This window comes from Onychomys torridus, chromosome 1 (assembly GCF_903995425.1).
Source record: "Onychomys torridus chromosome 1, mOncTor1.1, whole genome shotgun sequence".
Classification (NCBI taxonomy): Eukaryota; Metazoa; Chordata; class Mammalia; order Rodentia; family Cricetidae; genus Onychomys; species Onychomys torridus.
Genome location: NC_050443.1, coordinates 160,276,386 through 160,294,817, shown reverse-complemented (window position 1 = coordinate 160,294,817; position 18,432 = coordinate 160,276,386). Strand labels below are relative to the sequence as shown.

Genomic DNA, 18,432 nt, shown 5'->3' with positions numbered 1-18,432 from the left:
CACTGGTCTTATTTCAACAAGTGCTAGACACTGTGTTGCTTAGCAGCTTTTCAGGATCATCACATTTAATTTTGGAAACAGCCCTGTGAGAATCACTATTATTCTTATTTTACAGAGGAGGAAATGGGATCAGAAACCCAAGTGCCTTTTCCAGGGCCACACAGCTGGAAGTGATGGGGATGAGACTTGAACCTGAGTTCACTGACTCCAGAGCCTATGGGTTTTTGTTGTTTGTTTGTTTGTTGTTGTTTTCCAAAACAGGGTTTCTGTGTAGCCCTGGCTGCCCTGGAATTTGCTCTGTAGATCAGGCTGGCCTCGAACTCAGATCCACTAGCCTCTGCCTCCCAAGTACTATGATTAAAGGTGTATGTCATCTTGCCTGTGAGAGCCCATGCTTTTAAAAGATTTATTTATTAATGTATACAGTGTTCTGTCTGCCTGTATGTCTGCAGGCCAGAAGAGGGCACCAGATCTCATTGCAGATGGTTGTGAGCTACCATGTGGCTGCTGGGAATTGAACTCAGGACCTCTGGAAGAGCAGTCAGTGCTCTTAACTTCTGAGCCATCTCTCCAGCCCGAGCCCATGCTTTTAATTACTATGCACATTTCCCTCAGAATCATGTTGGTGAACCAGAAATGGTGGGCTGGAGAATTGACTTAGAAGTTTGAGGTACTTATTGCTCTTGAAGAGGACCCCAGTTTGATTCCCAGTGCCCTCATGGTGACTCACAACCATCCCTAACTCCAGTAACAGGGGATCAGAAATCTTCTTTCGACCTTCTAGAGCACCAGGTATGCATGTGGTGTGTATAAATACATGCAAGCAAAACACTCATACACATAAAAAAATTTTTTTAAATGCTTGTTCCTACTTTGGGTCAAGGGCAGAAGTTAAGCTTTTAGGTTTCTGGTTTGTATAAATAGTGATTCATATATCCTAGAGTTTCATCTGAATTTCAGTGGGGAATTTCACCAAAAGATTGGCTGTGTAGCTCAGTGGTAGAACACTTGTTTAGTATATTCAAGCCCATGGGTTTGAGCCCCACCACACTGGGAAAGAAGAAAAAGATTTCACTGATACATGATATTTTAATTTCCTTTCATGTATTTTCTCAATAAAGATGATTTATTAGGCAAACTGATTTTACTTGGACATATTTATGTCAAACTTAAAAATTTTGTTTGTGTGTGTGTATGGGTGTGTGCGTGTTCATTTGTATGAGTGTGAGCACACAGATAGCACTGGGCTTTTAGAGGTCAGAGGACAACCTTGAGTCTTGGTGCTTGTCTTCCACCTGGAGAGAAGATCTTGTGTTGATTTTCTCTGGTTGCTCCAGGCCAGGTGGCCCATGAGCTCCCTGCATTCTCCAGTTTCCACTTATCTAATGGTGAGGTTCCAGGCACAGACTACCATGTCTGGCTTTCCCTGGGTTCTGGGGCTCTGAACTCAGGCCCTTAAGCTTGCACAGCAAATGCTTTACCACGGAGTCACCCCCTAGTCCACACTCAACAAACTTTTAATGTAAATTCATCAGTTGAGAAACTCTATTAGAAAACATAGCTATCTGGATATGGTAGTTTGAGGAGTTGCTTATATTTGTGTAGTGGGTAGCCATTCCAGCATTGGCCTGGAAGTTCCAACCCCTTCGGTAACGGTCATGCCTACAAGGCGGGGCTGAGAGAGGACGCTGAAGACCTAGGATCCGAATGAGAAGGATCGCTCCAGGATCCCAATGAGAGGATCTCTCCAGGAACCGAATGAGAAGGATCTCTGGGTCTTCAGCGTCCTCTCTCGGCCCCGCCTTGTAGGCGTGACCGTTACCGAAGCCTCAATGGGGGTTGGAACTTCCAGGCCAATGCTGGAATGGCTACCCACTACATTTTTGTGAAAAAAAAAATTTTTTTTTTCTGCATGGCTACTAAGTGGCAGATATGATGGGGAACAGAGCAGATGCAGCCTTTGCCCATGTGGGGCAAGAATTCTGTCTTGGAATGCTCACATCAAGCAGAATATCCATAAGAACAACTATAGAAGTAATATATAATGATGTAATTCATGCTTGCTTGTTTTATGTTAATTTGACATGAGCTAGAATCATTGAAGGAGCCTCACTTGAGAAAGTGCCTTCATAAGCTCTGCCTGTAGGCAAACCTGTAAGTAATTTTCTTAATTAGTGATTGATGTGGGAGAGCCTAGCCCATTATGGGTGGTGCCACCCTTAGGCTGGTGGTCCTGGGTTCTATTGGGAAGCAAGCTGAGCAAGCCATGAGGAGTAAGCCAGTAAAAGGCATCTCCATGGCTTCTTCATCAGCTCCTTATAAGTGTTACAGCTCAGATGGAAAGGTATCCTGGCAGTTGGGAGCCAAGGAATACAACAAAGTCACACCACACAACAAACTTCAAAATCAAGAGATTTATTGAGAGGGATGAATCCAGGAGGGTGGCTGCCTCTGCTCCAGTGAGAAGCAACAGAGAACTGGGTAGAACACTGGTTACATAGGGTTTCTTGGGGGTGGGGGAGCTTTCCAGGGTGGCCTGGGATTGGTGGGATCCTGTGACCTGATCTTGGGGCAAACTCAGGGATTGGTGGGATTTTTTTTTTTTTTCTTGTAGGGCAGGGCCTGACCACTCTCTGGCCAGGGCTAGGAAAGGCTGTTACAGCTCTTAGGAAATGGCGGTTAGTGATGTTAGGTAAGTGTGGGACGCAGGGCCTTACCAAATTTACAAAGTATAACAAAGTTTACCAAGGGAGTATCTGCTCACCACAGGGAAAGCTTTTCCTGCCGCTTGAGTGGGCATCAGTTGCCAACACTCCAGGTTTCTGTCCTGTTTGAGTTCCTGTCCTGACTTCCTTTAATGAACAGTCATGTGGAAGCATAAGCCAAATAAACTCTTTCCTCTCTAAGTTGCTTTGGTCATGGTGTTTCATCACAGCAATAGTAACCCTAAGACATAGTTTTTGCTTAAAATCTACTCATTCTTTCCTTATCTTTAAATCATGTTGAGGTTATACTACCTAAAGCTAAATAAATAGCTTTTAAAATGCATTGCTTAGGGAATAAGAAGAAAAAGGTCATCAGGCGGTGGTGGCACACACCTTTAATCCCAGCACTAGGGAGGCAAAGGCAGGTGGACCTCTGTGAGTTCGAGGCCAGCCTGGTCTGCAGAGCTAATTCCAGGCCAGGCTCCAAACCCCTATTCCCCAAAACCAAAAGAAGAAGCAGTTCTGTATACATTCAGTATAGACCCTCCTTAACTTCTCCCCTGAAAGTTCTGGATCTGCTCTTGGTTCTGGATACAAAGTTGAAAATATGGGACTCACTGTTCTTAGCTGCTATTCTCTGTCTCAGTCTTGAATTTCCAAGAGGTAACATTTTATTTGTGTGTGTGTGTGTGTGTGTGTGTGTGTGTGTGTGTGTGTGTGTGAATGAGTTTACTTAGGTTTGCTTGCAGGAACATATAGGCTATATACCACAGAAGAGAGTGTCTTTCCGTCCCTTTTACAATCTATGGAATCTGGGTAAGTAGGGCGTGAGGGGTGAGAAACCCTCCCTAATAGCAACCGTTAACTGCCTACAGGGATGGGCGGAGCCTCACGAGCCCTTCCCATTCAAGTGACTCCTAAGGTCACTTTTAAAATCGAAAGTTCTGTGATTTCTGACTACATCCTAAAAGTCGTCGGAATTACATGGGTTAATCAAAACAAGAAACTACATCTCCCGGCAGGCCTCTGGACAGTGTCTCTTCCACCCTTTCTTTTGCTCTGTGCCACCAATGACAGTTAGATATTTGAATAGGCCAATAGTAGCATGGAACTGCTCTCATGTGGGCGTGGCCATGGGTTCATCCAATAGTACGGTACTTGCGGAAACATTCTAGCCAATCGAAGGGCTCGGGGGTGGGCCCTGAGGCGGGGCCGCGGACCGAACTGCCGCGGAAGATGGCGGCCGAGGCGCTGAGTGGAGGGGAGCCACCGGCCTCCAACTCCTGCCGGAGGTGAGCCAAGTTCTCAGTCCCGCTGCCTAGGAGACGGGGCTGTGGGTTGGCGATGTCGCCGCCCTGCCCTTGAGTCACCGTGGCCCACAGGGCCGGGCTTTGTTTCTGGTTCCCGCGGTGTCCACGCCGTCGCGCCTGCGGGGGCTGAGGCGCGTCGCTGCGGTCTGCGCTCGCGGCGGTGTGGAGCCCGCCCGCCGCTCTGGCTGCAGACTACCGGTCCGAGCCTCCCGGCCCCTGCCTGCCCTGGCGCCGAGCGTTTCGAATGGAGACTGAAGCCCAGAGCGGCTCGGCGAATGCCCCCGACGTCGCTGTCCTTGGCGGCAGCCTCTGCGCTTAAGTCACAGCAGGACTTGAGTGACAGTTGGAAGGGGGCTGGTCCCCAGGCTGGCGGACCTCTCTGGGCTTCAGTCTTTGTCAATGAACATGACCATGCTTATTTCAGAACAGGGACGGAATGAAACAAGTCGTTTAAAGCGCCTGGCACCCAGCCTGGCAAATACTATTCGAAATGGGATAGATTTTTGTGTTTCCTTGGAGAACAGCCGAGGAACAACACATCGTGGGTTCTGCTGTCCATGAAGTTGTGACTTCATTTCTTCTTTTCCAAACAGGAAAGCCGAGTCTGTCTTTAATTGATTACAGATATTGGGGACCGATACACTCCAATAGAATGAGGTTATTTACATTGATTGTCTCAGAATATGATGAGTGTCATACTTTGGTACCGTTGGTAAGGAACAGAAGAGTCCAAGAATTCTGAGAAAGTGGTTTGTGAGTCTGGAGGGCTTGTTTGGGTGTATCAGGGTTTTATATGGAGGAGTTTCCTACTCCTACCCATAAATAGTTGACACCCCCACCCTGCCCCGAACTGTGTTGTGGGTTGCTAAATGTCATAGATCATCCCCCATCCAACTCCCAAAATCCTGAATTGTAATGAAAATGAGGACAAATGAAATACTGTTCTACAGCAAGAGGACTGAATTCCTCCACAAGGCTACTGCCAACTGAATCTAAAATTGTAAACTGTTAACTGCATGATCAACACAACACAGTTTTATCAGATTCTGAAACCTTCCACTGCTGTTGTTGAGACGGGTTCTTGCTAAGTAGCCAGGCTGGATTGGAATGCCCAATCCTGCTTCAGCTTCCCCAATACTAGTTAATTGCATATTGCAGGATCTAAGTTGTGTTCTTGTGAGACTTATTTATTTACTTTGTTGTTGTTTGTGTGTTTGAGGTTTTTTTTTTTTTTTCCCTTTCACAACAGGGTTTCTCTGTGTAGCTCTGGCTGTCCTGGAGCTCACTCTGTAGACCAGGCTGGCCTTGAACTGAGAGATCTGCCCTGCCTCTGCCTCCTGAGTGCTGGGATTAAAGGTATGTGCCACTTCCGTCCTGCATATTTACTTGTTTTTTGAGACAAAGTCTCATGTAGCCCAAGTTGACCCCAGTCTTAAGCTTCTGAACCTCCTGTCTCTACCTCACAAGTGTTGGGATTACAGGCACATGCCACTGAGACCAGTTTTATGTGGTGTTAGGAATCAAACCCAGGTCTCCATGCATGCTAGGTAAGCATTCTACTGACTGAACTATATTCCCAGCCCCATTTAATTAATGGGACTCAAAACAATTAAATATATTACCTGTCATATGTGTGTGTGTGTGTGTGTGTGTGTGCACAGGGGCCACAGTAGATACGTAGGAGGTCAGAAGACAACACACAGGAGTTCTCTTCTTTCACCAGGTGGATTTGAAAATCACACTTGGGTTGTTAGGCTTGGCAGGGCTTTACTGAACCATCTCACTTGACCAAGTGCATTCACAGATACGTTGCATACCTCTTTCTTTCTGGTGTCTCAGGTAGATCCTAAGTAAAGATTTGCTTTATGAGAAAAGCTTCTGTGAGAAAAATGTGGTGCAGCATTGGGTATAGAAACAGCTGTAGTTGTGTGCCACCACTGAAGCCCGCTCTGGCACGAGACAAGAGATCAATTTTAAAAACCCAGAGCTTGCTGGGCGGTGGTGGCACACACCTTTAATCCCAGCACTCAGGAGGCAGAGCCAGGGGGATCTCTGTGAGTTCGAAGCCAGCCTGGTCTATAGCACGAGATCCAGGACAAGCATCAAAACTACACAGAGAAACCCTGTCTCGAAAAACCAAAACCAAAACCAAAAAAAAAAACAAAAAACAAAAACAACAAAAAAAGAGAAAGAAACAGCTGTAGAAACTGGGCCATAATGTGTATGATTATTATCTGTGGGAACTAAAAGTGCTTGCTCTGGGAAGAAAAGCCTAGGAAAAGGAGAGAAAAGGGAGAAATGACAGCTGTCTGTGAGACCACTGAGATGTTCAAGATTGGTTAGCAGGATTTCTTACATTGAGCCTTGGCCAAAAAAAAAAAAAAAAAAATTAAATTAAAAAAAAAAAATAAATAAATAAAAGCTGGGTGGTGGTCGTTGCTCATGCCTTTAATCCCAGCACTTGGGAGGCAGAGCAGGTGGATCTCTGTGAGTTTGAGGCTAGCCTGGGCTACAGAGTGAGTTTCAGGAAAGGCGCAAAGTTACACAGAGAAACCCTGTCTCCAAAAACCAAAACAAAAAAACAAAACAAAAAAACAAAACAAAAAAACCCATTGAGCCTTGGTAGTACTGTCTTGAGTTGGGCATCCCCTACATTTGGATTGTCTTTATTGCTATAATCTGGAGAAGCTGAGCTTTTGCCATTTTACTGAGCAAACTCATTAAGAATAGATATCAGGAATCTAAATTCTCCTTCAATCTGTGTTTCTCTGTTTCAAATAGCAATGACTTAACAGTCTGCTTACTAAGTGCTAGCACAAAGTTTTGTAAAGTGCTGTTATTTTAAAAACTTTAAAAATAGCTAGGTGTAAAATTATGCCTCTGTTCTGGGATTAGGAGATTTAGAAAAGAGACAAGTTGATCTAGAGGGTTGAATGTTCCTTGATTAACTGAAGCCCCCAAATGTGATTTTGCTGATTCCATTCAATTTAGAAGAGATTAGAATGAAAACCTCATCTTTGGAGTAGAGTTTGCTATTTGGTAGGGGCCATTTAAAGAAAATTGTTTTTCTTCCTTCTTTCCTTCCTTCCTTCCTTCCTTCCTTCCCTCCCTCCTTCTCTTTCTTTCTTTCTTTTATTATTTATTTAGTATTTTGGTTTTTTGAGACAGGGTTTCTCTGTGTAGCTTTGTGCCTTTCCTGGAACTCACTCTGTAGATCAGGCTGGCCTTGAACTCACAGAGATCCGCCTGCCTCTGCCTCCCAAGTGCTGGGATTAAAGGCGTGTGCCACCACTGCCCGGCTATTTTTTTCTTTTTATGGAACCTGATATTTTATTTACATTTGTGAAGTAACTGATACTGTATATCAATGTTTCAGGCATTATGTGAGCTTGTTTCTGGGGCTCTCTATTTTCCTTGTCCATTTTATTTCCTGTTTTTAATTTATTTGGTAGATAAAAACATATACAAAAGCTAATAAATAGAGTCATTACAGAGCCCAGTGATGAAAAGAGCACTTTGAGGGGCTGGAGAGATGGCTCAGTGGTTAAGAGCACTGGCTGCTCTTCCAGAGGACCCAGGTTCAGTTCCCAGCACCCACATGGCAGCTCACAACTGTCTGTAACTACAGTTCTAGGGGATCTGACACCCTCACACAGACACACATGCAGACAAAACACCATTGCACATAAAATAAAAATAAATTGTATAAAAAAAGAGCACTTTGAGTCTTCCTCCTTCCCAAACTCTGTGTCACTTGAGCCGAGCTGTGTGCTTCTTCCCTGTGCTCCTCCCATGTTTCTAGCCTCCTCTCTCTCCCCTTTGTGGTGCTAGGAAGGCGGCTGTTGCCGAACACACCCCCATCCCTGTCTTTTTGTTTTTAAATCAACATAGTTTAGATAGATGTGGTGGCCGAGCAGTGGTGGCACACACCTTTAATCCCAGCACTTGGGAGCAGAAGCAGATGGATGGATTTCTGTGAGTTCGAGGCCAGCCTGGGCTACAAAACGAGTTCCAGGAAAGGCGCAAAGCTACACAGAGAAGCCCTGTCTCAAAACAAACAAACAAACAAACAAACAAACAAACAAACAAAAAACCAAAAAACAAACAAACAAAAAAGAATTGCTTCTAGTGCTAATTCCTGGGACTCTTGCCATTCACAGTCTATAGAAAATAAACTTGGAGGGCTGGAGAGATGGCTGTTCTTCCAGAGGTCCTAAGTTCAATTCCCACAACCATCTACAACGAGATCTGGTGCCCTCTTCTGGCCTGCAGGCTGAACACTCACTGTATACATAATAAATAAATAAATCTTTAAAAAGAAAATAAACTTGGACCAGATAGTGGTCCCACCACTCAGGAGGAAGAGGCAGGAGGGTGCCAGCCCCTGATGTTACTTTAAAAGAACAACAATACCCCCACACCGATTATTATGTGTTTGTGCCATGGCACACTAGTGGAGGTCAGAGGACAGCTTTCAAGAGTTGGTTCACTCTTTTCCCCATGTGGGGCCTAGGAATCACAGGTTGTCAGGCTTGGCAACAAGCACCTGTACCCACTAAGCCATGTCACTCACCTCTTGGTGTTATTTTATAATGCAGTTAGCCTCCTTCTCGGTCTACATTGTTTTAGGGAAGGAAATTATGAGAGATGTCAACCATAAGAGTAATGTTAATTCTTCTGACACTCAAAAGAATAAATATTACCAATAAGCCAATAAAGTGGCATAATGGATGGTCGGAGAAGTGTAACTACTTCTCTGGATTGAGAACATTACATTGTCATTGAATAGAACATACTCTTTCGTAGATTCCAGTGTATGGCTAAGAAGGTAAGCTTAGCCAAGAAATTTTATCTATCTCTCTATCTGTTTGTTTATTTATTTATTATGCATACAGTGTTCTGTCTGCATGTATTCCTGCAGGCCAGAACTTGCTACAGATGGTTGTGAGCTACTGTGTGGTTGCTGGGAATTGAACTCAGGACCTCTGGAAGAACAGCCAGTGCTCTTAACCACTGAGCCACCTCTCCAGCCCCAACAAAGAATTCTTTCACCACTGGTTTGTCAGTTTATGTTAAGTTGTTCTTGTAGCTTCAAATTAGTTTAAGTTGAGTCAAATAGAGGGGCTGAATATGTTTTCAGAGGGAACCTAGGAGATAAGTGTAAGTAGGCATTGCAGCTGGGATGTGAAGGTATCCTGGCAGTTGGGAGCCAAATACCAGAACATCACTGTAAACTTAGCAGCTTGCAGCCCTGCTCCAGGGAAAGGTTTCCCTAATGTAGCAGCTCTGCTCTAGCAGGGGAGGGTTTCCCCAGGGAAGTTGTTACAGCTCTGCTCTTGTGCCCTGGAGCTGAACAACTCTGCTCCACTAGGGAAGTTTCCTCAGTGAAGTTGTTACAGCTCTGCTCCTGTGCCCTGGAGCTGAACAACTCTGCTCCACTAGGGGGAAGTTTCCTCAGTGAAAGTGTTGCAGCTCTGCTCTTCTCTGCTCTGGGGAAAGTTGTTACAGCTGGGCTCTGCTCTCTGAAAAATGTCACACTATACAACAAACCTCATCCAAGAGATTTATTGGGAAGGAAGAGTCCAGGAGGGTGGCTGACTCTAGGGTGAGGCAACAGCAAACTGAAGAGGGTACAGAGCTTCTTGGGGTAGGGGTGGGGGCTTTCCAGGATGGTTGCGATTAGTAGATTTTGGTGGTCTGATTGTGGGGCAAGCTCAGGGACCTCAGGGATTGGTGGGATTCTGTGCTTAGGGATTGGTGAGATTCTGCAGCTCGACTCTGGGGCAAGCTCAGGGATTGGTGGGACTTCAAGCCCTGGTCTTGGGGTCAAGTCTGGGTCAGGGTGTTTTTCCTTAGCCCTTTTCACCCTACAATAAGAGGTTCACATTACAGAACCTTGCAGGGGCAGTGTCTCTTAAGGGCAGACTTTCTTTAGGGTTTAAATGTTCTAAGAGATTCTGTTCTGTGAAGCAGTGTGGTGCTGCTTACTGGACTGTTTCTTGTAGCTATAAAGCCTGTAAACTGGGCACATGGCCTATTTTATCTTCTCTATGTATAGCTTCCATGATTCAACTTAAACTTGCTATGAAGATGTAGGAAGAGGGAGAATATCTAGCTTTGTTTGGTACTTTATTCCTTTTCTAATAGGTCCCAAATAAAGTGACATGCTTAACACTGCACTTCAGAGCCTCTTAGGGTTGAAACTGCACCAAGAGAGTGCATACTTCTCGCAGAGTGGTGAGTCAGGCTTAGATTACTTTAAATATAGCTTATATTTTGAGAAATGCTGCCAAGGTTGTGGTTCTTAGAGAACAAGTCAAGTTAAGCAATTCACCAGGGAGGAAACATTTAGTTTTGTGGGTTTACAGTTTGGACAGGAGGCAGCCAGAAGATCCATCTGCAGGATGCTGGCTTTTGCTCCCTAGAGCTGTGTGGGTTCATGGCTTCAGTGCCCTCAGAAGTACTTGCATTTCATTTTTCCTTAATTGATTTTTCAAAGGTGGATTCTCTTTCCTGCCCATTCCAGGCATATTACTTTACATGCAGAGTACCATCTAGTGGTAAAAGAAATCACTGTAGACTGCAACTAGGTTGTAAAATGACCCTGCGCTCTGCCATACTTAGAGATAGCTGCTTATCCGTTTGCCTACACACCTAATTATTCTTTTTTCCTGCTTTTGACCATATCTGTGGTGTGTGTGTGCGCGCGCGTGTGTGCGTGCGTGCGTGTGCGTGTGCGTGTGCGCGTGCGCGTGCGCGTGCGTGTGCGCGTGCGTGTGCGTGTGTGTGTGTGTGTGTGTGTGTGTGTGTGTGTGTGTGTTACAGGGACCAGACCTAGGACTCTGAGTGTACCAGGCAAGCACTCTATTGCTATGCCAATTCCTAACCCTAGGGGAGGTCAACCTTGGGTGTTGGTCCTCAGGAGCTAATCCCTTGTTTTTGTTTTTTTGTTTTTCGAGACAGAGTTTCTCCGAGTTGTTTTGGTGCCTGTCCTGGATCTTGCTCTGTAGACTAGGCTGGCCTCGAACTCACAGAGATCTGCCTGCCTCTGCCTCTAGTGCTGAGATTAAAGGCGTGCACCACCACCGCCTGGCTAATTTTCTCACTTTTAAAAGCACTGTGTGGGATGATGGTGGTGCACACTCCAGGCTTGGACTTTAGTCTAGTACTGAAGAAAGGATTTTTTGTATTCTGATGTTCTATAAAACCTGAAAACTAAGGAGTGTTTTCAGAATACCTAGAAACATTTCTCAAGAGGGATGGAAAGTCTGCCATTTTTGTCATCTAAGTCATTCAGGTTTAAGATAATAATAGAGCCAGGCATGGTGGTGCACACCTTTAATTCCAACACTCAAGAGGCAGAGGCAGGTGGATCTCTGTGAGTTCAAAGCCAGCCTGGTCTACAGAGTGAGTTTTGGGACAGCCAGGGATACAAGGAGAAACCCTGTCTTGAAAAACAAAACAAAACAAAATAACACCAAAGAAAAAAAAAGAGGAAATTATGTAGTTTGATGATTTTCTGTTTTGTTTGTTTGTTTGTTTTTTGTATTGGATGTTAAAGCCAGGGCCTCACACATGCCAAGCACATGCTTTACCTTGGAGCTTCATTCCTAACCCCTTTATGATATTTATATCACTTTTAGCAAGATTTAGGCCCCAATTACTTTATTATTTACAAAACAAAAAAACAAAATCTCCCACAAATCCACAAGAAACCCCAAACTTCGTCATAATATGGTGCTTTACAGAAATGTGTAGAGTAATACTTTATCCCTCACACTAGCAGATCTTAACATTTTGCCGTATTAACTTCAAACCCTCCTCACTTTTCACGGTTTAGTGATTTATAACAGCAGTACTAGCACCTGGGAAGTAGTTTTAAGAATGACCTTGAACTCCTGATCTTCAGGTTTCCTCCTCGCAAGTGTTGGGGTTCCAGGTAGGGTTTGTAATCTCAGCACTGGGAGAGATAGATGGATCCTTGGAATCACTGACCATTTTTGCTGAATTGGTGAGCTCCAGGTTCAGTGAGACCCTTGTTTTAGAAAATAAAATGGAGAGAGAGTGATAGTGGAAAGTACCAGTAATTAACCCCTGGGCTCCACATGTATACACATGGGTGAGTGCACCACATGCAAAAGAAAAGTTATGAAAGAAACTGTGGCTGGAATCCCCTGCAGCTGGATGGTGGAGGCAGAAAGATCTTGAGTTCAAAGACAGCCTTGGGCTATACAAGGAGACCCTGTTTCACAGGAACACCCCCACCTACCAACAAACCAAAACAATCTCTTAAAAATAGAAAGAGTGAGCATAGGTTAGTAGGATGCTTCCTTAGGCCCTGGGTTTGAGTTCCATGTCTTACAGAAATGAATAATTGTGGTTTGAATATCTAGTCCCTAGCTGGTGGACTGTTTAGGGAAGGATTGGGAGGTGTGGCCTTGTTCAAGTAGATGCATTCTTGTTGGAGGAGGTATGTTACTGGGAGTGGGTTTTGAGGTTTCAAAAGCCCATGCCAGGCTCAGTGTCTCTCTCCCTCTGCCTGCTGCCTGTGGATTAGGATGTAAAACTCTCAGCTAGTGTGTTGGTCCATGCTTGTCTGCTTCCTATCATGGCGATGATGGACTAACTCTCTGAAACTGTAAGCAAGCCCCAGGTAAATGGTCATGGTGTTGCTTCACAGCAATAGAACAGTAGTTGAGATGGAGATATTCCTCTACCTTTAGCTGTTGAACTACTGAGACAAAAATGAATCCTACAAAATTGGAGTTTCCCCCAGGAATCTCATGTTGGGAAGAAGGAAAGTGCTGAGGTCATGGTACCAGCTACAGAGGAGCTTGTTTCCTGAAAGAGATTTCACAGAAGTTCTATCAGCTTGTCAGATCACCTTGTGGGGGAGACTGGAGCCCAGACAATGGTGATGGATGAGACCACATCTTGTCTTAGACTGCTTAATTGTGCATACCACTTGCTTTTAATTTAAACCTTAACCTTGCTGGGTGGTGGTGATGCACACCTTTAATCTCAGCACTCGGGAGGCAAAGGCAGGTGGATCTTTGAGTTGGAGGCCAGCTTGGTCTACAGAACAGGTTCCAGGACAGCCAGGGCTATACAGTGAAACCCTGTCTACAAAACAAAACAAAACAAAACCTTAACCTCATGTCATGACCCCTGAAGATGGACTGGGATGGGCATGTCACAGATCCCTTTTCCTCTTTCTCTTGGCCACATTGACAAGTCTCCCTTCTTTGTATTTCACTTCTTGTTGTCTGTTTAGTTGGCCTATTGAAGACAGGGGTGCCAGGGTCCAGGCTGTGATCCTAACAACTAAAGTGACACCAGCACTTTAGTATAACAAGCAAATATGTAAGAACCTCACACGTGAAAAGCCTTCTCATTCCTTCGGAGGTGCTGTGATTTCATTATGGAGAGTGTGTGTATGTGTGTGTGTGTGTGTGTGTGTGTGTGTGTGTGTGTGTACATATGATGCATTTGTGGTCACATGTGCTGTAGAGCTGATGTAGAGGTTAAGAAGAGTTAGTTCTATCCTTCCTCTCTTATGTGGATTCTAGGGATTACAACTTGAGTAGCCAGGCTTGTATATCAATTGCCATTACCTACTGAGCCATATCACTGGCCTAAAAAATTTTTTTTTTTTCCTGAGGCCTAAAAATTTTAATGTAGGTAAATATCCAACATTTTCTTTGTGGATTAGGCTTTTATATCTTACAACTTAGGCTAGATTGGCTAGTGAACCCCCAGGGACCCTCTTTTGCCTCTTTAGTGCTGGGATTACAAGTGTGTGTAACCACACCGGTCACTTTTATAGATTCCAAGGATGGAAGTCATGTTGTCTGGTTTGACAGCAGGTGCTTTTCCCCAGTGAGCTCTCCTCTGCATGAAAACTTAAACTACATCTACTTTGGATTTCTTCCTTGTCCCCGCCACTAGTCACTGCTGTGCCTCTGTTCCTGGGTCTTTGTGTGCTTGCAAGATTGAGCTTTCTTTACTTTGCTTGATTTCTTCTTAAATACTGTTTTCAGGGCTGAGGGTATAGCTTAGTGAGAGTGTTCTCTTAGCATGCATGAAGCCCTGGGTTCTATCTTCAGCACAGTGAAACACAGGACAAAAGGACAATAATGAACACCCCCCCCAAAAAAAAATCCTCCCCAAACAAAACAACTGTTTCTAAAGTTTTTTTTAACATTTGTTGTTCCAATTTAGAGCTGTATTGTCTTGAATTAAAAATATTATTCTTTGCCGGGCGTTGGTGCTACACGCCTTTAATCCCAGCACTCGGGAGGCAGAGCCCAGCGGATCTCTGTGAGTTCAAGGCCAGCCTGGTCTACAGAGTGAGTTCTAGAAAAGGTGCAAAGCTACACAGAGAAAGCCTGCCTCGAAAAACCAAAAAAAAAAAAAAAAATTCTTTAAGTGCTTCATATATTTAGGTAATTTTGATGATATCTATCCCCATTACCCTCATTTATCCCATTCTTCCTGAACCTCTACTCCCCCCCAGCCCCCACACTTTACTCCCCCACTTTCTCTCTGTGAGCCACAGAGTTTAATTAGGGTTGTTAGCATGAGCATGGGCGAGGGTTTGTTTCTGCAGCTTGAGCCACTCTGCAGTGGCTAAGCACCGAAGAACTGCCGTGCTCTGACCAAGGCCAAGGGCCTTGGGAATAACCATAAACAGAAAGCAGTGAGACAGCATGGGTGGTCATTTAGCAGAACAGCAGCAGTAGGTTCCTCCTTGGGCCTGTGCCCTCCCTCTATGGAATAGGGTTCAAATCCATTCAGAAGGCAGTTGTCTACCCCATAAAGTCATGCTACTATGTTCCTAGTGGCATATCTTGCCTGGCATGTCAGCATTGGAGCATGCAGGGCCCATAGTTAAGACGGTGGTGGTTTTTCTTCCCTGCATACAGTATGAAATCTAGCTGCAGGGAGAAAGCTTCCAGCTCAATTCCAGCCTGATTTTTCTAAGTCTTGCAACCAAAGTGGGTGGTGTCTACCAATACAATCTATTAGCGATAGCTTTTATTGTTCCGGGCCCTCTGGGGTCTCCATGACCAATGGGAAGTATCCCACATCTGGCTCTGGGATTTCCATTTAATAACCTGTGCTGGACTAGAGAGAAGGTTCAGCAGTTAAGAAAGCTTACTGCTTTTACAGAGGACCCAGGTTCGGTTCCCAGTACTCGTGTCAGGTGGCACACAACCACCTATACCTCCATTCCAGGGGATCCTGTTGACCCTGGCCTCTATGCGCACCTGCGTGCACATAGTGTACAAGCTCACACAAGCACACAGATACATACATAAATAAGAGAAAAACATGGCTTCTGGAAGCTGGAATTTACTTTTTGTGTACAATGTGGAGTAAAGATTATCCTTCCTACATATTATAAAACTCCCACCGGATGTGCTTACATTATGTGATATTCCATTTTCTATAACCTGCAGTGTTTCTAGAAGTGAGGGAGGCTGCTGTTGATTTCACCCAGAGACTGGCAAGTACAATTAGCTAGGCTAATTTTTCACTTTTGTTTTGTTCCTCCTTGAAGAACAATGCTGAATCTTAGTAAGTACCGCCTTTCAGGCCCCATAATATGTCCTTGTGCCTCCTCCATGCCTGGAATCTGTGTGGGCTGCACAGGGGCCGGAAAGGAGAGTCCTTTGTCACAGCAGGAGAAAGCTTTGTCCTGTCTCTTGCACTTAGCAATGCCTCATCAGAAGCTTTCGGCGTTTATGTAAGAAGTTTAATTTTTCTTGAACTTGAGTGAACTTAGTTTAAAAATTATGTAGAATAGGATGTTGTCTTTTGTAGTATTAGAAATGTCTTATGATAAACACATTCTTTGATGTTGTTAGCTTTGTGTTGTGGAAGTGTATATTTGGGAGGGGATTAGTGGGCTTTGCAATAGTGGGAACTTGAAAAGAAAACCTCTTTTAACTATTTTCCATGGCTCATCTTCCACTTTCTTCCTCTTCAGTTGTGTCTCCCAAGTCTTCATACCCGGTGCTCCGTTCGGAAAAAGTGAGGAAGAGGTTAAAGAATAGTTTCCCTAAAGAGAAAGTGTGGCGGAGTGAGAGTGAATGAACATGGGAGGGCATGGGGTGGGGCAGGGAGGGAAGGAAATGAGGGGACCGGTGCCTCACAAGTGTATCTTTTTCTTAGGGCAGCCTGGAACCTGCTCAAGGCTCTTTAGGAAGAAGCATTTTTTTTTTTTTTTTTTTTTTCAGGGTGGTAGGAAGGAGGGATTTGTGTTTCTAGACCTTTTACAAGTTTGTATGTTTGATCCAGTTAGTGCAGGAAGGATCAGCAGAGGGGAAAAAAAATCAGTCTTAACTCCCAGTCATGCTCTTGTTAAAATAATGAAAATCTGTAGCCTTTTACATGTGTACATGTTTCCACTTAAGGACTATGATGTATATGTTTTGTATACATTAATGCTAGAGATAATTTGATCTGAAAGTAATTCTTCAGACTTAAAGAGATGTGAATTACATTGATTAGACAATCACAAGATTATTTTTCTTGTGCTTCTGCATTTTCTGATTTTTGTTGTTGTGGTGATGGTGGTCACTTCTTATTGGCAGTGATTATAAACATTAGTTTCATAGTGACTTTCATTTCTTTCCTGTAATAATTGACACCGAAAAAAGAGGCTTTTGTCAAAGGGTTAAAATGAAGTTGCTTCTTTTGCCTTTAATCCCAGCACATGGGAGGCAGCGGCAGGCAGATCTCTCTGAGTTTGAGGTCAGCCTGGGCTACAGAGGGAGTTCAGTGTTACCCAGAAAAACACTGTCTCAAAAAACAAAAAACAAACCAAAACAAAACAAAAAGAAGTTGCTTCCGATTGTAGTTGTGCAATTATTGACATGCCTAAGTTTACATAGGAAAACAGTGTGAGCTAGTGTGAAAGGCTGAGGGGGTGAGCTTCTGAGTGTTCTATTCAGTGACTTGAGAACATACACTCAGAGATTTAAATTCTGATGTGATTTTTTATAAATAAATTTATTGTGTGTGTGTGTGTGTGTGTGTGTGTGTGTGTGTGTGTAGGTCAGAAGACAATTTGTGGGGGTTGATTCTTTCCTGTTGCGTAGCTCCTAGGGATCAAACTCAGGTTGTTAGGCATGGTGGCAAACACTTCACCGACTGAGCCATCTTGCTCTCTCTGAGTTCTCAGGTGATTTCTCATAATAGAAGGCATGTAGTAACTACCGACTGAAGATTGGGGCTGTTAAAATTACGCAATATTTTTTTTTTTTTCAGGGAAGTACAGATGAACTTTGAAGTTTACTTATCTGTGTCTTGTTTTCATTATACTGTTATTAAACATTATCAGCCAAGTTGAGGATGTGGCTCATTGGTAGAGCATATCTAACATGTACTCAGTCCTAGGTTTAACTCCCAGTATCACAAACAAAATTTATTACCTGGGTATGATAGTTTACACCTGTAATCCCAGTATTTGGGAGGTTGAGGCAGTAGGGCTGCAAAATAGCTTGGTCTATAGAGTGAAACTGTCTGAAAAACCAACACACCAAACCAAACCAAACCAAACCAACCCAACCAACCAACCAACCAAACAAACAAACAAACAAACAAACAAGGTTTGGGCTATCGCTGGGAAGGGTACTTGCCTAGAATGCAAAAGCCCAACACCAGAAAGGAAGATCATGTTGTGTTAGAAAGATAAGTTGTTGATTAGGTCTGTTTAATATTTAGAGACATTACTTTTCCTGGAATAGTACTTGATAGCCTGGGTGCAATAGACATTTTATTGTGGAAGTATTGTATGAGTCAGGTGAACTTAACTTTGCTTTACTGAAATATGGTAAGTTGTCCTTTGTGATGTGTGTTGTATTTATTCATGGGATATATAATTGATGACTGTATACATACATGATAAGGATTAGAATCAGCCATTAGAGATAATAGATGGTAAGTACATTCGATGATGTGTGTGCTAAAAGAGGGGGAATAGTACAGTTCTTATTTTTATTAATTTAATAATAATAATTATAATTTTTTAGAAGTCTTGTAAAAATTTATTTTCAGATCCCCCTGGAGCTATAGCTACTGGCATTTGTGAGCTACTTGATATGGGTGCTGGTAACCAAACTCAGGTCTCTGGAAGAGTAGCAAGTGTTCTTAAACTGCTGAGCTTCTCTCTAGCAACTTAACTGCCTCTAGTCAGGATCTCATTGTTATAGGCTGGTCTTCAGCCCCCCAGTCTTCCCTTCAGCCTCCGGAGAATGCTGAGATTGCAGTCACGTGCCACCATGCCCACCAATGTTATTTTCAGAAAGTTTACACATAAAAACATTTTTGACTTGCTTTTGTGTGTGTTTGTGAGTGTGTGCACCACAGCATGTATGTGGGGATCAGAGGACAACTGGTGGGAGTCAGTT

General features: G+C 43.9%; 1 protein-coding gene across 1 annotated transcript in view; it reads left to right on the top strand.

The window, feature by feature from the left end:
- The first annotated feature begins 3,927 nt into the window (after window positions 1–3,927).
- Arhgap19 (Rho GTPase activating protein 19) overlaps window positions 3,928–18,432 on the top strand; it is a 41,918-nt gene continuing 27,413 nt past the window's right edge. The window contains exon 1 of the mRNA XM_036169360.1: window positions 3,928–3,997. Coding sequence (XP_036025253.1) covers window positions 3,942–3,997 — 56 coding nt within the window. The 5' untranslated portion in view covers window positions 3,928–3,941. The remainder of the gene's footprint in view (window positions 3,998–18,432) is intronic.